The 25,103-nt window shown below is 32.8% G+C and overlaps 1 protein-coding gene across 6 annotated transcripts in view; it reads right to left on the bottom strand.

Moving 5' to 3' along the window:
* The window catches only part of LOC118203999 (anoctamin-4), a 475,106-nt gene that overhangs the window by 119,877 nt on the left and 330,126 nt on the right, over positions 1–25,103 (bottom strand). For all 6 annotated transcript variants that reach the window (XM_085815493.1, XM_035376334.2, XM_035376321.2 and 3 more), the window contains one exon: positions 21,622–21,764. In XM_085815493.1, coding sequence (XP_085671619.1) covers positions 21,622–21,764 — 143 coding nt within the window. The remainder of the gene's footprint in view (positions 1–21,621; positions 21,765–25,103) is intronic.

Here is a 25,103-nt window from a genome sequence, read left to right as displayed (position 1 = left end):
ACGCCTTCGCAGAGACTTTATAAGATATTTTCTCCCTCTTTTCCGAATGCGCCAGGGATCCTTCGTGGTGTAACTAGACAACACGTTCGACGCGTTATCAGGAGGTCGAGAGTTCGAATCCCTGTAAGGGCATTGCATATTTCTTCAGTTTCCTCACTTCGATATAACCCAATGAATCTACAAATTCGCGCAACACCTGGGGAAAACTACAAAAACCAATCATACAGCCAGCCATATGCCTAGGTTAGAAATCAGACAAACGCCGGTATTCTGATTTCGACGAGCAATTATGATATTAGTTTCACAAATATGCTAGCAGAAATTTTTATTTGTAAATAAGCGCTTTAATTTATTTAGAAGTTATAGTATTTGAACTAAAGGAAGCAGGTCTATTTGCAATAAAATTTTTACTTTGAGCTTAATTTTTAACTTATTTCTATTTGCAATAAAATTTTTACTTTGAGCTCAATGTTTTTGGAGGTGTAAAACAGATTTTTTCAAGACGAATTTTCCTACAAAAATTTCATCAACTGCTTGAAATATAAAATCCAGATAAATAAATAAATTATAATTAAACGAATATGTGCAACCTTCTGTGGAAAGAAACTTTCTGTTTTGATGACGCAAATGTATATTTCTCTTTACAATCCTAACGTCATGAATGTATTGGAAATTTGTTTTAAAAACTTTCTGACAGAAAATAAGAAATGAGAACGGAGCATTTTTCAAAAGCACTAATACTGCTAAAATGATTTTGTCATTCATAGAAAGCAGCCCAGGTAAATGAAATGCGTTCGATATATTTGACATCGTATATCACTTCCTTATTAACAGTAAATGCAGCAGAATAATAGTGGCATCTTCTTATTACCCAGGCGTTTTACCCAATTTGAAGAAGTATCTACAAACCACTTCTGTAGCTTCAAGCTTCTTCGCTAAATGGATTCGGATAGAAATGCCCTCGAATGGGAAAGCAAATGAATCCAAATACTTTTTACAAAATCTCCTTAATATATGCTTTTTAAAATTCTTTCCTGAAATTGCATTGAATTGCTAGAAATAAATTTGATTAACTCTGACTGGAAATTACTAGTTTTCAAAGTACCTAAAGTAGCAGAATTGAAATAAGTTGTACAATTATTAGAATTTTTTAAGAATTGAATCAAATTTTCTTCAAAGTTAAAAAGCAGTGTAAAACTTATTTCAAAACATGTAAACATAATTTAAACTTTATTTTAGAAATAGTTAACACGTGATAAAAAACTATGATTACAATTCATCTAATTATTTTTGTATTTATGAAGCTACAAGAGCAATCAAACGCACTCTAAGATCCTTCTTAGGTGAAAGGAAATTCGATTTTGATGTCTGGATATTAATCAGTTCAACCACTTTGAACAATTACTATTTCACTCACTTATTGCTTTAGCATTAAACTGACAGTTTTTTAATATTCAATAGGAAGTTCAAAGTAGTAAATATTACTTAAATATAAGATATGTCTCCAGAATTCAGTATTTATCTTATTAAATTTTAATAACATAATACTATAATCATAATTTGAAAATAACTAATTTTCCCATAACATTAAATATAAAAGACTCTAAACTGTTTAATATATTTTATTCACATTTATTACTCATCTTATTTAATTAGAAGTCAGTGTTATCATTTCGGTGTACGTTTTACACATAACATCGAAATTCCACCATCATTTATTATCAGGATTGCTAAAAAACTGAAAAGAAGATACTCTGTTAAGAAAAACACCAATTATTTGTTTAAAGGGAGATTACCTGATGCCTCGTTTATGATAGCATATGCTTCTCAAAAAGGTATATGTTTTCCATTTCCCATTTCATTGTATGTAAAAATCTTAATAAATGTACCTCAATTATTACCCGTAATTTATTAAGACAAAGAGAATATATTTTGAAGTAACACTTTTGTTTTAGAATATGCTATAGCTTATAACTATAAAAGCTTTTTTCTGTGTGTGGGGGGGGAATGATTGGTTTTAACATTTTCCTCTGATTTTCTCAAATACTTTTCATTCACCACCTATTTTTATCCGAATAAACTACTCGGGAATCTATCTTTTGTAGAAAGACGCAGTTTATCGAAAACTGAAAAAAATTATAAAATATTAAATCATATTTATTAAAAATAAATAAGTACCTTTTAATAGTAATTTGCATATCTATTACTGCGCATACGATTAAATAAAAAAATGAAGTATTGAAAAATTTTACAATATGAAGACCCATAAAAAATTAGTATTAATTTTATAGGTTACATTTCAGTTTTCTAATTATTCCTAAAAATAATATCTTCGTAATGCTTTTGCGAATTTCGATAATTTTTGGCAGGTCCCTTTATAGATCCCGAACCTTGCTTGAGAACTTCTAATTTACATTCGGCTACTAAGCTGTTTTGTACGAAACACGATTACGTGGAAAAGGTAAGTGCCATTTCATGTAACGTAGCTTGAACGAAGCGAGATGAGTTTGACTCTTTCGCTAGTCAACTTGTGTATGGAAGTCGAAATCTGATTGTATTAGGCGGATGGTAATTTATTGATATGCCACTAGAAGGGTGATAAGTTAAAGATCTTAAATGTAACACCTAAAATAGGAATAGAGTAAAAAATAAAAGTAATACTTTAAGAAGAGATTCCTAAAGAAAAGACAACAAACAGCTTCGTACACTTACTTTCTAGAGCAGCCACGTTTTAGATCGCTGTATAAGTATACAGAAAATGAATATTTGAAGAACTATAATTTTTCGTTCTTAAATGTACGCGAACTAAAAAAGATACAAGCGAACTAAAAAAGATACAAGCAAACAAACTTTCCTAATAATTACGCTAAAATTAACGCTAAAATTAGGCGGGGAAGTAAAATTTTATATATGCAATGTGCATAACATCACAAATAAAGTATTTAAAGTGTTAAAGTTCGAACCTCGTATCCAGTAAAATATGATTAAGACTAATGCGAAAGAAAGGTAAAGTAGAAAGAAATGACAAGTCTGCCAATTAAAACTGCATTGACATATATTAAGCAAAAGAAATATAATAATTAGAATGAAATAAAATAAGCAGTATACGCAGCAGTTTCAACTTTAAAATGCAGCTGCAGTAAAATCTACACTGATGTTAGATCATCTAACAAAACTTGTTGAATCTAAGGTTTTTAACAAACAAGGAAAGCCATCGGAAAACTCGATGACAAATGCCTCAGGTTTTTCAGTAATAGTCAGGCAGGTGAACAAAACGAATGGTGTAAAATGTGGCGTTTTTTAATCATTCTTAAGTGGCAGAACAAGTAAAGCCTTTGCTATAAAGTGGCATATGAGCCCCTGCCTGTAATATTTGGTGGCATAAAACTTTTGTAAGTGACAAGGTTGTTGCAGGATAAGTCGCAAACTTAGTAGGTGGCGTGGGTGTTATATGGCAGTGACTATTGCTTTAGTAGATTGAAACAGAGAAGCAGCATGTTCAACCGCTAATAAGCAGTGTTATAAAGCAATAAATAAGTTGTACGTAGGTTGATACACGCAATGTGTTAATCACGTACCTCCGATATTCAGTAAAGGCTTTAATGATAGCAGGTATTTTTTCATCACTTCAAATTCGTCTTCTGTTATGGGCATTAACTTTGTTGTATGTGACATATCTAATGCTTCTACCTATGGGTATTGTGTCATCATTACCTACGCATAGTTTACGCATGAACTTGGCTCGTAGCCCTCCTTAATTCTACCATATTAATGTTCTATAGAATAACATATGTGCATGATATATCCAACTTTGTATTAAGCTACAAATTCTGTCCTGCGGATAAAATGCCTCTAACTCACAGATATATCACATTTATCAACCTATGGTTGCAAAAATTGAGGGCGATTTCGAAATGGCACACTTCATGCTCTTTGTTTTGTTAACGAACGAAGAACTAATAGCTATATAAAGTAGTTATTTTTCTGTAGACTAAGGATTTGGGACGAGTCCATTTAAAAGCATGTTCCGATCTGGAAACATATCGATATCACTTATTTGTTTGATCTGTTGCCATTGACATTCTCACAGTTTGGTTCTGCCCTAACTATTCAATACGCATTTACAACAACAATTTCACGCGAAACTCTATATTCAAATAAAGAGAAAACGTGATAAATTCAATAAAATTTGTCAATATTGGATGTTATCATAAGCATGTAATTTGTCTGGCCAGCAGACTACAAATAGGGTCGGTATTGGAAAATTTTCTTCTGCAATTACTATGGTAAAAGAAATTAAATGTTTTCGGGGCAAATTTCCAGGTTTTTCCAGGTAAAATGCAAATTGATCATTCAGAATCCCTTTGTCTGCATTAATTTAACAGAATTTTGTTTGAAGAAATATTTAGGAAATTTCATTCATTATGAAAGTCAATCCGTGAAGTAAAAAATATGCAGTGGAAATCACTTTCTAAAATTTTTATTTAGATCAAATTATTAATAAATATTTGTAAATTATATTTCACAAAATAGATTTATAAATTTAGTTAATTTTTTACAATGTTTCCGTTATAAAAATGATTGTTTAAGAGTTAATACACGTTTTTAAAAAATAAAGCATTCAGTTTTTATCCTAATAACAAATTACAATGCTTTCTCTTGTAATGGGGAACTGTTGCAACAGTCAAAGATTTTATAAACGCATTTGCGCTGTAGTGAAGTAAAAGGTCGTAGAGACATTAGGTATTTTTTTTTAAAGCAAGAAAGATGAAAAATGAGCAACACCTTCGCCAGGAATCGAACCACGGACCTCAGGAATACACGCCCAGCGTGCTGACCACTACACTACGAAGGCATGTTAAGAAGGCAGGAGAAATACCTTATATGGTGTCTAAATGAAAATATTATTATTTTCATTAAAAGAAAGGTATATAGTCTTATGTGTGCAACAGAGAACTTCAAAAACAATTTTTATGTCTTTCAGTCAACAAATTACATAAGAAAAAGCAACTTCTCCCCCCCCCAAAAAAAAACCAGAAAATACAAAAATACAGTGAAAGTAGGCAAGAAAAGATGTATGTATAGATTGTTTATGCATATATGTATATATGTAGACACTTGTTAGTATCAAGTACGTACATTTGTCTTCAGTTGGTTACTTTATTTCATAAAAAGTGTTTTATAAAGTTAAATGCATGATATATATATATAAAGAGAGAGAGAGAATCCGTATTTTGAGCTTGAAGCCAATCTCTCAATACATTCACAGTTCCCAACACTTTTTAACAGTTTAACCGTACCTCTTTGTTTCTCTTCTCTCATCCTTAATGCAATGAGAATGTAAAATCTCTTTTAAGACAATCTGACTTTTTTTTTTGTTGTTGCTAAGATGCAATATTCCAGAATACGAACCACGTAATATTTGAAACTCGGGTGTATCCAAACTTGATATAAATAAGAAGTAATAAGATAAGGCACAAACTTAGCTGGTGGCGTGGATGTCATACGGCAGTGACTATTGCTTTAGTAGTTTGATACAAAGACGCAGTATGTTCAACCGCTAATAATCAGTGTTATAGAGCAATAATTATGTTGTACATTGGATTGATACAGTTTAGCGGCTAATTAGCAGTGTTATGGAGCATTAAGTACGTTGTATGATTAACAATAATTTATAATTCTCATGTTAGAAGACAAATACTGATGACGGAGATGTACACTGACAAGCGCTTTGTAGAAAAGTTGTTTAACCGTACCCTTTTTTTCTCTTCTCGCATTCTTAATATAATTAGAATCTCTTCGAAGGCAATCTGACTTTGTTTTTGTTGCTAGATGCACTATTCCAGAATAGGAACTCGGGTATATCCAGCTGCGTTATGAATAAGAAGTGCTGTAATTCTTAAAAATTAAAAGTTTTAAAATAACTTCGCATTCAGTTACGTTTAAAATTATTGTACGTTGAAGTGTTGCACAACGTTTGCTCATAGATGATAAAAAGGATGATAATTAAATGAAACATTAAAATGTGTAAACATCAGGTAAGAATACATACCGTGATTTTTGTAAATAAAATGTCAGGCAATTTTTATTAAACTAAAAAGCATGCATTCTATTTTTTTTTTTTATTTTATCTAGTTGCCCTTGTATCGAAATTTCAAGCTCACGAAAGCGCAGTTTTAACTAAGATTTTTAGTTAAAATATAAAGATAATTTATTCTGAAACTGTTTTATGGTTAGAACTTACTGTAGATATTTATTTACCCGTTAGATTTTAATTCACAATATTTATATAAATGTCAAATGTTAATATCGGTTTTTGATAAAGATAAAGAAAAATCATGCTTATGCTTCCCGATATTACATATGTAATTAGAAGCTAGTCAGTATAATTAAGAAATTGATTTCCATGCAATTTCTTAATTATACTGACTAGCTTCTAATTACATATGTGGAAAGTTATAAAATCCTCCTAATCTAGATAGCAAACATAGAATATGGCGACCAGAACACGGAGTCTTTCACACTAAGTTTATAGTAGATTAAATATTTCACGTGTACTTTTTAAAAATAAGTAAAATGCTGATTACAACTTCATCGACTACGTTCAAGAAAACTCAAATATAAAATTACGTCTCATTTCAAGCTTAAATTCCTTCATTCTATTTAAAACCTAGATTGCTAAATTTGCTGCAGTAAACATCCGCAGCAAATACAGTTTTATCTTTTTTTGCACTTGAAAATAGATACTGTTATTTTCAATAGGTTAAAGAATGTCATATTTTGCCACACAATTAAAAATATTTTCTAGCACACATATAGAAAGTTTTGCCAAAACAACACAATTAGTTTTATATTTTCGATCCCACCTTTTGATATTAATTTACGTTAGCTTTTAGACGCTCAGTCGCAACCTGAAAAAGCAGTTAAATAGCCTGCTTTCCCCCTTTTTCCTTCTTTGTAGTTAATGATATAGTATGTAATAAATAACCCTCCTAATTCTCTTATAAATTACGTTAGATTTTGGTCGATTATTTCAAAGCGTACGAGAATTATCATCTCCGTACTGTAAGCAAGAACAAAGTAAAGAACGAGGTCGTGGAGGTCTTTCTAAGTGAAACTTGTCATATAGTATGCTAACCGGTCATGGATACTTAGCCAATGAGATATTTAGCTGACAGGACATTTAGCCAACACGGACAGTTAGCCGACAGAACATTTAGCCAACAGGAACATTTAGCCGACAGGACACTTAATCGACACGTGAATTTAGCTGAAAAGACATTTAACCGACAATGCACACATATAAACACAACAAACATGCGACAAAGTTTTAGGAAAGCTTATTCATATTTATCTGAAAAAAAAGCTGTTTCCTGCCTACCCTATGAGAAGATTTATGAATAAGTACCGTATTTCTGACTTAATTAGTGGTTAATGAAACTGTGCATTTTAAAATTAGACGCGAAAGCAACTTTATTTTGGCATAGATTTTGGAAATCAGTTTCGAAAGTAATCAGACATAGGTCCTTTATATTTCAGAAGTGGAAAAAAAAATTCAGCACTCGTAAGAGCGAAACAGTTTTAAAGTGGAAGATTGAGCGGAGCAAAGCGAAAACGAATGTAATGTGATCTGTCGAGTAAAATAGTAATAAAAGGGGGGAAAACTAAGATATTACGAAATTTGAACCCTTCGAAAAATTTATATCATTAACTAAAGGTGAAAAATTTTTGTTAATGTGGAAGGGTTCAAAGAAGTCTAATTTACTAACTGAAGATGGATAATTTTTTATAGAGCCCAATTCAAATTATGATTAAGTGTCCTACTGTGACTAGCTATGAAAACTTTCTCCTTTTTGAACAAACCATTTCTGTTACCTAATGAGAAATTTCAAATCTCTTTCAGTTTGGCCGAAATGCGTCAAACCACATTGACATGAAAAGTTAAAACTGCAAATGAATTAAAACCAGAAATGAGATCTTTAAGAACTGAACAAGGAATTTATGTGATGGTTGAATAATAATCTGAATTTTGAATTTGGAGAGCCGAAAATAAATAAGATCCTTTATTTAACACGCCTACAGTCATATTCAGTAATATTTTTAGAAGGTACAGAACAATAAAAAAATGTTGAATCGTAATTGTCTCTTCTCATCGAAGTTTCACTGCACTCTCATCAAGATAAAATAATTTCATAACTATCACCAATTCGATGATATTTTGATAGTAGTATTTGAAATTAGGTACATTTTTGTATCTTCTTTTCGTTCTTTTCAGCCCAATGGGGCAAAAGCGCAGAAGGGCTGTTAGCCTCGAAGAAAGTCACAGAAATAAATGTATTAGTCGCAGAAAAGCACTTTGTGCTGAATCACTTAAATGCGATGTATCACTTTTCAAATTGTTGCCACTAAATATTATAGCCATGTATTATATTTAAAGAAACTAAATAATGAAAAGAATCTGCATGAATGTATGTATGCTTCTCACATTCTGAAAAAACAACGGTACCTAGAGTCATCAAACTTTGAGTAACGTAGTCGAAGCCCGAATTTAGAATTTGTTTTATTGTCTGTTTCATATTTTGGAAAACTTAAACGAATTTTTGGTTGAAAAACTCAACAATTTCAAAGCGAGCAGTGGCAACACTTAAGGGAATAAAACATTTCTATCTCCAGCGCACGAGACTTTCTATCGGAAATTCTAAAGATATATCATTTTTAAATATTTTTATAGCCCAAAGTGGCGTTATCCCAAATTCTCTCGAAACGTGTATGTGTCTGTAAATGAAGAAATCTGATGTGTACACCACATGACTTCCTTGTACGGAATATTAGATTATACGCATTTTTTCTTGCATTTCATTTAAACTTATTGGATTGAATTAAATATACTTCGTCGACGGCGCATAAACCGCAATAGAATAAATGCACTCTTTAAAATTCACTAAGTTTGTTTACTATAGTGACACTCTGGCGCTAAGTTTCCTTAACAGCGTTACATTTCATTCATTTTATAACGGTAGATCAGCCGTTATTTAGTGAAGTGTACGATCCGAAGATCTTTACTCCTGTATATCACTTAAAGTTCATAGTCAAAACGTAAATCCGTGAAATTCCGAAAATTCGGAGGTACATCTATGGCTGGAGCAATAAAACGGCGTGTGAAATCGTCATAGTAATTGAAAAATAGTAGGCAGTTTAATTAGTAATTGAAAATGGCATATCATTTTATAACTTATAAACACATAGCCGGAACTATTATACAAAAGCAATTTTGCGGCCCAGTGATAATGAAGCTTAAAAGGCGTATGGCGATAAGAGTTTCCTGGCATGGTAATTTCTCTAAGGAAAAACAGAGTCATTTTATAACTCAGAATGCACAAAATTTATATCATCTGAAGAATTATTTAATCATTGCCACGTGTTCTATTCAAATATTATAACAAATCCAAAACCATGTATAAAAGAAATTAAACAAGCAAACAAACAAACAAAAGGAACAGTTTTTCACAGACGATTCAATATTTCTCCTTCAATTAATTCAGTCCTCACTTCGTTACAAGGCTAAAATACATAAAAACTCAAAATATCTACATTAAAAATTACGAAGTAAATCTTAAACATTTATTTCCTCGAATAAATTCCAAAATGGATTAAGCATGATTTAATCCGCAATAATAAAAGAAGGCGTTATCTTTGTTGCCAAGCTTAGTTTTCCTAGATTGGACAAACGCACTGTTTTGCCAAGTTCAAATGCAAACAAACATGGCCACCATGACAAAAATAATTTGGATTATCCGCACTTAAACAACTTTTAAATTGTTGATAATTCTACAAAAACTGCATGCAGATTTACTAAAGGCATAAAAACTTAACCGGAAAATAAGAACAACATAATTCAATCATATTTAAAGCAAAAAGTGCACAATTTACAAACATATAAGAATAAAGTAACTGAGAATTACAGAGCCGAGTAACAGAGTGGATATATATATATATATACATATATTTATATACTTTTGATGCGCCGATTGCAACCAAAATACGAGGTGCACATTTACATATTAAAGCAGTCCTACACACAAAATTTCAACGTTCTGAAGCTACTCATTTTTGAGTTATGCGAGATACGTACGTACGTAGACACAGACACCACGAAAATTTCTCTTCAGAATTAATTTTAAATCAGTTTTATAATTTTTTTTGGGAAAAGAGTTCTTTATTCTGTCCTTACGTACAGATATCACGCAAAAGCATCGTTAAATTGCATTCTATAGCAGTGAAAATGGATATTTCCGTTGAAAAATGATACCTGAAACTTTTCGCTATTGCAATACTTCTTTTTTACGTCGCACGAGGAAGTAAAAAGGAACGGCCGGGCGTAATATATTACTGATTTTCTGATTTTATTTTGAAAAGGCTTTCTTTTCTAAATTCATATTTAAGCAAAGATTTGAATTTATTATTCAGACGAAAATAAAACATATGTTGAAAATCGTTAGTTTAATTCTTTATCAGTTACTCTTCAGTAAAAATGAAATTGGAAATTTAACAATCGTAAACATTTAATAGTTTTACTTCATATGACTCATGTTTTTCTTGTTCTTTTATTCTCTCGAGTAGGAAATTGTTTTTGCAAAGCAAACGTTGCTGTGGGGGAAGACTTGCTATTGAAAATCTGGAAAGAAATCTGGAAGAGAACTGAATTCAGCTTTCTTTTGAGAATTCCATTCTACATTTTTTATTGGTTAAACGGAAGAATTCAATTCTATGTTATACTTCTTTCGTTTTTATTTATTCAATATTTTGTTTTAATACAATAAAAGCATAAAGTTTTGACCATGATTTTTTAAAGTTAAGAAAGACTTAATATAACTGTATTTTAATTATTTTTTAATTTGATTTATTTATTTATTTTTGATGAGGGAGAGACAGGGTTGATTAGTAACTCCTATATCAGGCCTTTAATTCTATCTCTTTGATCACTTAAATGCACAGTTTTAATCTTTTTCTTCAAAACAACGGGGGGGGGGGCTTTCTGTCACAATAAAGCTTAAAACAGCAGTTATAGAATAAACACTTTAGTAAACTACAACACGGTATTGTTATGATTATAAGACATTATTTTTCACTTTAAAATGCCCTCCTAAAATTCAAAACTATCTTCTTCAGGCTGATTATTACTTAAACTATACGAGTAGTAAGGCAATTTACTAGCAAAACGTTTATGTTAAAAAAGACTTATATACCTAAGTTTACTTTAAAGTATCGTAACATTTAATTATGTTTTTAATAGAACATCTACAGTATGTCAAGCAAATATATATATAAGCCACCTTAAGTGAAAAAATTAATTTCATTAGCTCTTAGAAATACCTTAAAAATACAAGGTCTTCAAATACATTGTAACTTCCATTTATATTTGAGGCCGTCTGACATTCGGACTAGAAAGGCAATTTAATTACAGTACTTACTTAAAATTCCTGATGCAAAAGGACCATGTTTATATAAATTAAGGTGGAGCGAAGCTAGAATAAAACATACTTTAACTAATTAAACCAAAAATAATCAATTTCGACAATAAAATTACTTTTGAATGCATTTAATAAAAAAAAATAACTTAATTTAAGTACACTTTTATTTTGAACCGCATTAGTGAAACAATATGCCTCAATTGCTTTAAGAAAATTTAGTTTGGATGGCAAGACACAAATAAGCGAAATTTTATGCTTTCAGCGACAAAAAAAAAAAAAAAAAAAAAAAAAAAAAAAAAAAAAAAAAGCTGCTCTCTTTGCAGATGGCAAAAATTGATATGCAAAGTACTGTAGAAAATCACAGAATATTTTAAGTCATTTAAAAGCACTTATTGTACTTCACAGAAATTTTGCCCACCAGCGGCCGAGCGGTAAAGACGCTGAACATTGGTAGTTCGGTCCGAGGTTCGAATCCCGCAAACGGGCTGGCTGCACGGGCGTTTTCGTGGTTTTCCCCATGTGTAACGTGTATACGAGCCAGTTTCCCTCAGAAAGTTCTCCACGAAGGCATCCCTCCCTTTAGGCAGATAGCCCTCGTGTGCTTTGCCATAAATCCCAAATCCCCCAAAGAAATTTTATAACACGGCATAAATTTTAATCGATTAAAATCCATAACAAGGAACAGATGTGGCTTTTACACATCTACGAGTGAAGGCTACATAGCCCACTATCTTGGCATATAAAATATACTCCCAAACCCATTATTTATATCATAAAATATACACTTATTTTCGATTAATAAGAAAATGAAAAAACGCCTTAAGTAAAAAAATGGGAGGAGGAGAAATGGTGTTAGAGCTTAACAATGTATACTTTACTTACCTCATTATTTCGAAGAAGCGAGGTTCTAATAATAGGAATTTTTTTTTAGTTACAGATAAAAAATAATGAGAACTAAAACGTGTGTACTAGTTACAGCACACAAAGACTTTTTATAGTATAGTCACCTAGTCGCGACATACAAATTTATAACTTCTGATTTTTTTGGCTCTGAAAGAACAAACTTCAGAAATTTTTATTAAATAAAGTTTCTTTTTATGACGCTAAAAATGAAACTCTAAGTACGTAGTAGGTTGCAAAACACTGAGCTCGTTAATGATATGGATTTAATATATAACAGTAGCAATTAAATTCCTGTATCTTTTGATTGCGACGAGGTTTTTTTTTTTTTTTTTTTTTTTTTTTTTACACATATTGAATTAAATACTTCCCTGAAGTTATAAAGGAATTTTGAAAGCTCGACAGTAAATTTTATTGTTATTTAACTATTAATAATTTTGCGGACGGTTTTAACATGGGAAAACCACATTTATTTCTTATCACTAACCGCTGGCTAAATATCATAAATGGGTTCAGAAAAATCTGGCTCTTGTTGAAAAATTCTTCAATGGTTTGGAATAATCTATAGACAGCTTAATCTAATATAATTTAAAAATCTTGATAAAAAGCAATTTTAATACAATATCTTTTTCTATATTTATAGAAATTTATAATCTTTAAATAGCAGGCAGTAAATGTTTAAACACTTAGCTGTCATGATTTTATGTATCTATCATATGTAACTTGTACAAGACAATGATTGTAATCAATATATCTATGCTTATACACAAGCCTTGTATGCCCATATAATATTTATATGTATATTTTTACACGGAGGAAATTCTCCCTTCTGCCAGGATGACTATTAACACTGTAAGACTTTTACAGCAAAGTCAGGTCAGTGGTTATCTCAGGCGGCGCTCAGTAGCAGAGATAATAATTGTAACACACTATTACAATTATTTTTGCAATTACCTATACTTGCTAATCTGCCATATTAAAAGAGAAACAATTTCTTTTTTCATTCTCTGAAAATTTCACATTTCATTTTTTGAATGATAACAAAATGTTTTCACAGGACTAAGGAAAATAATATTTCAAGCTATTTAGCAATTAAGTAATTAGTAATTTACATAAATCTTTTTTACACTAAGGTTTTTAAGCCTTTACATTTAATACATTTTTCATATCAATACTTTGCTCCTTGGAACTAACTGTGACAGGGCTTGGTCACCATAAGACAATCACAATGTTTTTTGTTTCTGGTTAACTATTTCCAATCATCGAGTTTAAAAATCGTTAAGATGTGTGCACCACACTGCCTAGCTACAAGGTAAATGATCTTTTGTCAAAAATCTTGTAGAATGTAATTTTGTTTCATCTCAAACCGAAAAATATGCAGCAACCATTGAGTCTTTGAATTCTTTCTGATTTATTTCCAGCACAAGATTGGCATATCTATATTAAATAATAAATTTACTCTATTACTACTTTAACTTTCACAATGAATTATAATTTGCATATGATTCGAATCCATATGCATATTAAGCATACAAAATCTGAAACAGGTAGCTTAAGTTAGTTAAATCTCAGTGATATTTACAGATATAATGTAGACAAAAGTTGCTACTGCTTCCAGTCATAAAATGGAACACGCAAAATTTTAATTAACTCTGTTTACAAGAACAATAATTATCACTTAGAGCAAACAAAAGCAAACGCTTTGAAGAGACACGCTGACCTGGTTTCCAGGTAACAAAAGTTGCGCAAAAGTCATTTAAAGTTAAATGAGATTTGCACCACACTCTCTCTACTACACGAGTATTCTCTCTCACAACATTTGCTATTAAGCAAATTGTTTCATATGTTAATTCAGATATTAAGAGTGCAATAAGTTTGGTTTATATGATTCAAAGCCTCGAGGGCTATCTGCCTAAGGGGAGGGATGCCTTCGTGGAGGATTTTCGAAGAGAAACTGTCTCATATACATGTTACACACTAGGGAAAACCACGAAAACACCAATGCAGCCAGCCCGTTTGCGGAATTCGAACCTCGACCCGAATTAGCAGTGTTCACCGACTTTACTACTCGGCCGCTGGTGGGCTAAGAATGCAATAAATATTAATAAAAAATTAATAAGAATATTCAACCTTTCTTCTTGCAAACAGCGGGTAATAACTTATTGTATCGTAACGGCAACCACAAAGGTTATCCTTATTGTCTCGGCCAGTAAGCATCTTCTGTAAATGTTAATTTCTTAACAATCCCAATTTAAAATCAAACAGATGTTTATTATTCACTTCTGATAGTTTTAAAAATTAATAATAACAATGACTTCTCGTGGTACATAATTGTAAAATTGTACAGACTGAGGTATCTCGCCCTGATTCTAAGATCGCGACTACATACAACAATATCTAAAATAGCAAATCTACAAACATTGGATCGGATCTGCTATAGTAGACTTCCAGACACAACTTACTAAACACAATAGCTAACTTCCAATTCCGCTTCATAAACACTGCAAACCCTTACCGACCACGGATTTGCTAAATGTGATTTCTCATGTACGAGTTATCTTAATTCTTTTTATTTAATTTGTTCAATTCTATAAATTTCATTCGTACGTGTTTCAACGTTTATCAACACTGAATATTCGATGGCATCAGCTTTGGCCAGAAGTTATCAAAAATTTTAAAGGATATCCATCAAGTGAAAAGGAAGCCGACAAAATCTTCTTGCCATCAAATATTTCTCTTGCACCTTCGCCATGCAAAAACAACTGGCGGCAAGCATTTTCAGATAAGGATGGAGGAGAAATCATTAATGAAAAGCTAGATGATCTTATTACAATAGCTGACGGTGAAAGCATTGATAATAAAGAAGATAAAGCGCCTTTACTTTACAAGAAGTTAAACGAATTATCAAAAAAGGAAGAGGAACTTATCTATCGGATTTTGCAATAGGGATTGACCCAAATGAAGAAGAAGACATTTTATTACAGACACTGAAAACCTCTGCGCTCTGAGAAACTTTTAAAAAGCTGCACAGTTACTGTAGGAACAAAAATCCCCAGCTTTGAAAAAAATTATAATTGTATGACGTACATATTAAGCAAATACAAAATTTGCTTCATTTTTATTACTTTTTTAATTACAAAAATATTTACGTTTGTTTAAATTATGCACACTTTCTTAATATGAATTATAGGTAACACATTTCTTCCATAGATAGTTATTTTTGCGGTGCGCGATTTTGCCGTACTCACAATGTATTGATAACGTAACCCACACGTTTAGGATCACAGTAAACCACAAATAATTGCCTTGCGGTACAGTAAATCCTTGTGGTTTATTCAGGCAGCACAGATAAATTCACGGTTTAGAAAACATCCTGCATTTAAACTGAGCCTCTTGCTATTCAATTTGCACAGTTTCTTGGTTTCAGCGAATACTGTTATCAGCCAAAAAGGGTAAGATACAATTTAATTCAAAATTCCCTACTGATAAAAAAACATAGAAAAAAACAAATTCCAAATTTGGGATTTCAGATGCCCATATTCGCAGTAGGATTTCGTCATTCAAAATTCGATGGCTCTATGTACCATTGTTTTATCACAATGCGAGAAATAGACAATCATTTATGCAGATTTTTCATTATTTAATTTCTTCAAATATAATGCAGGACTCTAACATTTTGTGGCAACAGTTTGAAAAGTGAACCGACGTTTATGAGTCCGACGCAAAATCGCAAAACGAAAACAATAGTCCTTCAGGGACAAAGCCCCTTTGGACTAATAATTACCACATTCATAGCATCTTATATTTAGTCCTTTACTAGCGGATGTACCCGATGCCAGTTAAGTAGTAAAGTAACTAACTATAAATAGAACGTTACCGCCGCAATTCTTCTCTAATAACAATAATTCAAAAAATACGATTCAAAAAATACGATTCAAATTCATACAATTTTCAGTATTTCAACTCTATATGTAGTTTTTAATTAATATCTCGGCTGATTAACGTCGTACGAAGATGGGAATAGTCGAAATGGCTTTCCACGAATTTCTAGATTCGGGAATAATGTATTTAATGTTTGGCAATGCTATTTTTATTTCATTGTAATACTTTTTATTGACATTTTTATTGACAAATTCTACGATTTGAAAGCGAGCAGTGGCAACACTTTTCAAAACAAAGCAGATTTTTATCTCCAGCGTGCGAGCCTGTTGCCACTCGGAAAAATGAGGGCGAAAATTAGCGTTTTCAGAGTTTTTACTTAATATCTCTGATTTAATTTTTTTTGAAAAAAAGTGGACATCGACCTTTTTCAGGACACAGAAAACAATTGTAGAAAGTTTGGTGAGGATAGCTATAGTAGTGACTGAGTTTATTGCGAACAAACAAACAGACAAACAGGCATTCCTCTTTATACGTATATATAGACTAGCGGAATCAACCCATGCCAGTTAGTTAGATTTAGAGTAATGGTATCTAACAACAGAGAGAACGATACCGCTGCAATCCTTCTCCAATAACAATGGAAAATAAAATAAAAATAAAAATATAAAATAAAACAAAAAAAAAAGCACATTTGTCCAAGATATAAGAGTAAAATCTGAATGATTTCAGATTCTAAATTACGTCCAAAGGGGTATTTTTTTAACGTTTTGTGCGTTACCTTTATTTATTAAATATCATGTTCTTTGCATTTAAACCATAAAACTCAGTTTAACAGCAATGTCACAAAATAATCTTAAAATGAGCATATCTTTAGAATTTTCGACACACAGTTCCGCGAGCTGCAGATAAAAAGTTTCCCCCCGTAAATTGTTGCCATTGTTGGCTTTTAAATCGTTCAGTTTGTTACTCAAAAATTCGTTTAAGTTTTATAAAATATGAAATCGATAATAAAACAAATTCAAAATTTCAAATTTGATCTTCCACATGCCCATATTCGTAGGAGGATTACGTCATTCAAAATTCTATGGCTCTGTGTACTGTTACTTTATCATAATGAGAGAAATACACTGGTGTGCAAAAATTAAGGACGAGACGGTTTTTTCAATATAACTTTGTACAAAAGCTTTCCAAATCAACACATTTAATACCGTAAGATCCCCAATGCGTAAGGACATGTGTAATGTAAGCAACACTTACTAAAAGAGAAATCAGAGGGATAAAAAGAAGCTTTATTGAAAAAGTAGCATGGAGCGCAATGCGACTGAAGGCCCAAACATCCCTGTGATGGGTGTCCAGCAAGAAACATCCGGTCTTTAATAGGGGATATGATCTCCCCTGACTGCTAGGCAGGTTTCACAGCGTCTGCCCATGCTGAAAATGAGGGTGTCAATGAGTTGTTGAGGCATTGCTGCCCATTCGTCTTGCAGCGCCAATCGAAGCTCCGGAATCGTTACTGGTGGTAAGGTACGAGCTGCCAAGCGTCTGCCTAGAAAATCCCATACATGCTCGATGGGATTGAGATCCGGAGATCGTGCCGGCCAATCCATACGTTCAATATCCTCACTCTCTAAGAGCTGTTCGGCAGCTACTGTGCGATGACATGGTGCATTGTCGTCCATGAAAAGGAACTGCGGACCCATAGCTCCTCTAAAAAGACGCACATATGGAAGAAGAATCTCGTTACAATAACGGGTCCCGTTGACTGAACCTGCGTCGAAGATGTGAAGGTCTGTACGACTACCAAGCATGATGCCTCCCCAAACGAGAACACCGCCACCTCCATACCTGTGCCTTTCAATGATGTTCGAGGGATGATTGCGGCTTCCCCGCTCTCTCCAGATGAGTATGCGATGAGAATCGCTACTCAGACTGAATCTACTCTCATCTGTAAAGAGTACTCGTCCCCATTCATTGTCTCTCCAATTCCGGTGTTCCCGGCACCACAGAGAACGTCTTCTCCGATGATCAGGCGTTAGAGGTACACACCGTACAGGGCGTCGTGCAAACAGACCACCACCGTGCAGTCTTCTGGCCAACGGTAAAACACGATATCGGTCGTCCAGTCGCCTGTGTCGTGTGTCTAGCGATTTTTGCCGCTGTCTGCCGCCTGTTTCTTCTGGCCTGTAAGGCAATATACCGGTAGATTTAGAGTAATGGTATCTAACAACAGAGAGAACGATACCGCTGCAATCCTTCTCCAATAACAATGGAAAATAAAATAAAAATAAAAATATAAAATAAAACAAAAAAAAGCACATTTGTCCAAGATATAAGAGTAAAATCTGAATGATTTCAGATTCTAAATTACGTCCAAAGGGGTATTTTTTTAACGTTTTGTGCGTTACCTTTATTTATTAAATATCATGTTCTTTGCATTTAAACCATAAAACTCAGTTTAACAGCAATGTCACAAAATAATCTTAAAATGAGCATATCTTTAGAATTTTCGACACATAGTTCCGCGAGCTGCAGATAAAAAGTTTCCCCCCGTAAATTGTTGCCATTGTTGGCTTTTAAATCGTTCAGTTTGTTACTCAAAAATTCGTTTAAGTTTTGTAAAATATGAAATCGATAATAAAACAAATTCAAAATTTCAAATTTGATCTTCCACATGCCCATATTCGTAGGAGGATTACGTCATTCAAAATTCTATGGCTCTGTGTACTGTTACTTTATCATAATGAGAGAAATACACTGGTGTGCAAAAATTAAGGACGAGACGGTTTTTTCAATATAACATTGTACAAAAGCTTTCCAAATCAACACATTTAATACCGTAAGATCCCCAATGCGTAAGGACATGAGTAATGTAAGCAACACTTACTAAAAGAGAAATCAGAGGGATAAAAAGAAGCTTTATTGAAAAAGTAGCATGGAGCGCAATGCGACGGAAGGCCCAAACATCCCTGTGATAGGTGTCCAGCAAAAAAATCCGGTCTTTAATAGGGGATATGATCTCCCCTGACTGCTAGGCAGGTTTCACAGCGTCTGCCCATGCTGAAAATGAGGGTGTCAATGAGTTGTTGAGGCATTGCTGCCCATTCGTCTTGCAGCGCCAATCGAAGCTCCGGAATCGTTACTGGTGGTAAGGTACGAGCTGCCAAGCGTCTGCCTAGAAAATCCCATACATGCTCGATGGGATTGAGATCCGGAGATCGTGCCGGCCAATCCATACGTTCAATATCCTCACTCTCTAAGAGCTGTTCGGCAGCTACTGTGCGATGACATGGTGCATTGTCGTCCATGAAAAGGAACTGCGGGAACGAGAAACACTCACTCGTGGACGACCACTACTAAACCCCCGGATAGCTGTTCCTGTAGTTTGAAATTGTCTCCAAATTCGTGAAACGATGCTGTGAACAATTCCGAACTCTGCAGCCACACTTGTCACACTGCGGTCTTCCTCCAACTTCCGAATGATTCGATCTCGGGTAAAAGCATCCAGATGTCGTCTAACAGATTGATTATTCGCCATTTCTCGCTGAGGCAGCAACTCGGTGTGATTTTAACTGCTATACGGCGTGCAATCTCTTTGCCAGAAATACTGATCTTACAACGACAGCATGCTTTATACTACTCAGACACTCCCCCATTACGTCTACCTGCATATCTGCGCATGTGCTACCGTACATCACCTTACTTAATCCCCTGATTGGTCTTTCTGTCCGCTCTGCCTCTTCGTTCAGCTGATATGCTAATTTTTCGACTTCGTCCTTAATTTTTGCACACCAGTGTATACATACATTTATGCAGATTTTTTATTATTTAATTTCTTCAAATATAATGCAGGACTCTAACATTTGGTGACAACAGTTTGAAAAGTGATTCGCCGTTTATAGTGATTCAACGCAAAATAGCAAAACGAAAACGATAGTCCTTCAAGGACTTTGGACTTAAAAAAACCGATTCATAGTCATACGTTATTCAGTCTGTTACGATATAGAACCTACATAAAAATTTTTGATAGAAAAATAAACTAATTCTCCTCACTATATCAGCAAAAACGTAAATTTTTAATGATTTTCGTTTTTTTTTTAAACAAATGGTAGTAAAAGTTCAACCTTCATCCAATATGTCACCTGTATTCAATTTAATCGATTAAATGTGACAAATTTGATCATAATTGATCAGAAATCAATAACGCGAAAAAACAAACACACAAACAACCATTCTTCTTTATGTATATAAAGATTTTGTAAAACTTATAACAAAGTCTACGATTTGAAAGCGAGCAGTAACAAGACTTTTCGAAATAAAGCATTTTTATCTCTAACGCACAAGACTGTTGCCACTCGGAAAAATGAGTGCAAAAGTTAGTTTTTTTCAGAGTTTTTAATTAATATTTCGGTTGACTAAAATCGTACGAAGATGAGAACCGTCGAAATGGCTTCCCAAAAATTTTTGGAATCAGGAATAATGCATTTAATGTTTGGCAATGCTATTTTTATTTCGTTGTAAAACTTAGGAATTTTTTATTAACAAAATCTACGATTTGTAAGCAAGCAGTGGCAAGACTTCTCGAAATAAAATAGATTTTTATCTCCACTCGTTTTTATCTTCACAGCGTTTTTATTTCGTTGTAAAACTTAGGAATTTTTTATTAACAAACTCTACGATTTGTAAGCAAGCAGTGGCAAGACTTCTCGAAATAAAACAGATTTTTATCTCCACTCGTTTTTATCTTCACAGCGTGCCACTCGGAAAACTGAGGGTGAAAATTAGCGTTTTAAGCGTGTTTAATTAATATCTCTGAGCTTAGCTGCTTTTGTTTTGGGGAAAAAAGTGGACGTCGACCCTTTCCAGGACCCAGAAAAGAATTGTAGAAAGTTTGGTGACGATAGCTATAGTCGTGACTGAGTTATTATTGAACAAACAAACACACAGACTTTCTTCTTTATATATATATATATAGATTAACATATTTCTGAAGCGATTAGGATAACTAGACGACGATACACGATAAGAAACTAACTGCCTAACAGTAAAGAAAAAAAGTTATATGTACACAATACCTTTATACACGAAATAAAATATTTAGACGAATGTCTTCATATGGACAAATTAAATCACTACCTTCTTTGAAAGAAACTTTCCTTTTATCAGTTTTATATCTATACGTACAAGAGAGAAAATGGAGAACAAAGGGAAATAAACAATATTTGACACATAGAGTAGAGTAGGCGTGATCCATGAAATAAAACATTATTTTTGATCTTGAAAAGGTAGAAAGGTGAATCTGACAGGAATAAATAGGAGTATAGTAGGCTTTCTGAATAAACGTTTCAGAAGGATATTTTTGTTTACTTACCCGTTCGTAGTGGAACCGTGTATTACATCATTCTTGTCAATGTCATCCGGAATAAGAGTGCGATCATAGCTGAAAAGATCTTTGAAAGATCCGAGGAAGAAACTGCTAAGACCTTTCTCTTTCACCGGCTTGAAATCCTCACCCTAGGAGGAAAAGAATCAATAAATTATTTTCAGACTAAATCAATGGGTAGAATCCACACTCCTCTTTACTTCCGGATTAGTGTACTACTATTTACTTTGATACTTTTCTCTGTATATTATTCTTCATTTATTTATCGCTGATATGTCTGAATTAGTATTAGATACTGGGAAGAAAAGGTTTCGTAATATTTGCTTTTTCAATATATACTAAGAATTGATATAGCCGTTCATTTAGTTACGATGAATGTAAATTCCAAGGCCAAGAAATATGTAAACTTCTGAGAAAATTGTATGCTAAACAAATTCCTTTTAACCCTAAATAACCATTTATTTTACTGACAAGCGTATTTAAAATATATTGGCTTTTTAATTACAATATAATAACGTTCATGTCTAAAAAAAGACTCCCTGAAAATAAATGAAAAGTTTCTGAATATTCTAAGGAATCGAAATTACGTCCAGATTCAATAACCATGCAAGATATCCACACATGTTTTCTGCCGCTTGACCGTTACTGTGGTTAGAGAAGCGAACTCCGATGTTGATGGTCCAAGACTTAAATAACACAATCAGTAAACAGTGAATCTTTGTAACTGTTTGTGCTTACTTAGGTGTAATGAGATGTAAAATCCGTCAGCATAAAAAGTCTTTAAAAAGTTGATGGCAATGGAACAAGACTTGAAAGCCCCAATCCAAAATAATATGGCATGAACCACAATTTATACTACCCTTCGAAATGTCGAGTTATTTAAATTTATAATTATTAAAATTTGTAATTCTGAGAAGATATTATAAATATCTTATAGAATATACCACACAATTTCTCAAGTAATTTAAGTAATTTTTTATTCTGTGGAATCCTGAAGAATATGAAGGATTTTTTTAAAACGTTTTCTTAAGAGATGTATGACAGCATTTCTGCATTCATATCTGTAATTATTTCACTATTTATTTGTAATATTGCTACGAATTTTGTACATAGATAGATGATTTTAATGCAGTTGTATGTGAAATTGTTGTATTTTTCTCAATAATGTATGGGGAAAAATAATACAAGGGAAAGTCTATTTAAGAATGAGTAAATGGCTGTCTCACTAATTTGGAGAGATATCGCCGAGGTGGCAATGGGTTTTGGCGACTAATTTTTGCCGCTTTGGCGACATTTTGGTACGGTTCCTGTATAACGTTAATGAGTATTGTAATTGAATAACTGTTATTGATGCTCTATGTAGATATAACCGTGATTCAGCCCTCATATGGCTTCCAGTAATTACGAGAAGCAGAAAGTTTTAGAAATATCTCTGAGATTGGGTGAAAACAATATACGACCGGAGAGGAGTATCAGTTCCTCAGTAGTTGTTAGTTGATATTCCAGCGTGAGTGCAGAGAACAGAGATATCTCCGGGTAGCTTTGCTCCTTAGATGTGTGTTGCACTGATTGTATTTAACGTTCTTAGTAGTTTGAAGTGTACCTACTAATTGTAGTCTATGAGACAGTGAAGAATTGCACGACTATTTTTGTGGAAAGTTCCAGAACTATGAAGTGTTGCTATTGAGAAAATAAAATTTATCAACCTATCAGCGGACCTGTGTGCATTCAATCTACTACGAACCCGTATGCACGCAGCAATATATTGAAATTTTTAAAGTATAATTATTTTCTTTATATCAGAGAAGTTAGGGATCTGGGGAATTTTGTGACACAGGGACTTAAAAACGCAGAATTTCGATATTTTGCATAGCTCATTTAGCAAATGGAATTTTCTGGATTCGCATCCACATTTTCCGTACATTTTATATCACAGATGATGCACAGGTTTAACTGATGCTTCGTCGCGAGTTCAGCGGAAGTTTCAAATTCAACTGTGTTCGCTAGATTACACTATATACTTTTAGAGAATGGTTTTGACCTTCACCTCAAAAGTTTTAACAGGTATGTGAGTTTGTTTCAATTTTCAAAGATATATCTGTCTTACAGATGTCTTATAAATTACTAGTGCATTTTGAATTCGTTTCGCTCTGTTTATATATCTTGATCCCAAAATAAAAATAAAAAATAAAAATTAGTAAACTTGTTGCGATTTAAACCCTTAATTAAGGAATTTTCTGCATCTAAAAATGTGATTAATTAGATAAAATGAAGGATACTGACTAGTTGAAAATATTCTATACGTTAAAACCCGTCTTCTTTTAAGGAGAGACACTAAGATTCTGCCGTCAGTATTTCAAAAATGTGTATTCGTGTTTTTTCAAAAAACTATAGATCCTGTTGTAGTGAATTTTCAAAAACGATAGATCCTGCTCTAGTGAACCTCAGCTTTATTGGAAATTCCTATTTTTATACGGTAATCGATTATAGCCTGTGGAAGATCACTTGAATTCAACACAAATTTTGCCAAAAATACGTTTGACTGAACTATTGGAATTTACAAACTGAAATAAATATAAGCGTCAATAGTAGCTTAAAGTGCGTTTGAGACAGCCAACTTAAATATTTGGTAGAATAATCGAAATAAAGACAGTTTTTAACACAAATATTGAACAAATATAATACAAAGAATAACTAACGTCTATTGAAATTCAAACTTACTAAACGAAGGTCAGTTCTTTTATGATAAATCATTGAATCACATGTGGCTTTAGTCCAATATTATCATTCTTTCGTTTTAAAATTGCTCTAATGTTGCACTTTAAATACGGAACTAAACCCAGTGTCAATATAATAGTGGCAGAGGTTTTGTAAAAAGGGGTCATGTAAAGACGCCCTACAAGTATAAAAAAGTTTCATAACTGACAGATAACAAACTGTTCCATTATTTACGTTGCTGGTCCTTCAAGAAAATCTCTTCTTTCAAATTCATAAAAGGTTGCAAACTCTTTTTCAATGTAGAAAATGATTTGTACCTACGACTATTTTTAACAAGAAACGCAAAACTATGTAGATTGGGTAATGTTCCATGACACTATCTTAATCCTTCTACGATTGCAAGATTAAAGCAATTCTTTCTTCCCCAATACGCGATATCCAGTAAGTCGTAAATTTTTAATGCGAGATGGTTCTTTTGAGACAACTGTGGTATGCAATTGAAAAACCAGCTGAGAGTCAGTTTAGTATAGAAATGAAATTACATAGAAATACATAATTTCTATAAAAAATAAAATGTCATATAGAAATCAGCTTTTATGGAAACCATATCAAAGTTTTATGTAAACACTGACACTTTCTTTAATACACATGCTAAGGTTAAAATGTATACACACTTTAATAGAGAAATTTTCATGTCTAGTGCTATTATTTTATAGCGAAGATTATTTGACTTGAGTCAGCTGAGTAACCAT

Source organism: Stegodyphus dumicola, chromosome 1, assembly GCF_044657685.1.
Source record: "Stegodyphus dumicola isolate Sdum_Otavi_A_Nest chromosome 1, ASM4465768v1".
Lineage (NCBI taxonomy): Eukaryota > Metazoa > Arthropoda > Arachnida > Araneae > Eresidae > Stegodyphus > Stegodyphus dumicola.
Note: the sequence above shows the minus strand (reverse complement) of the source record. Positions and strands in the feature narration are given on the sequence as shown.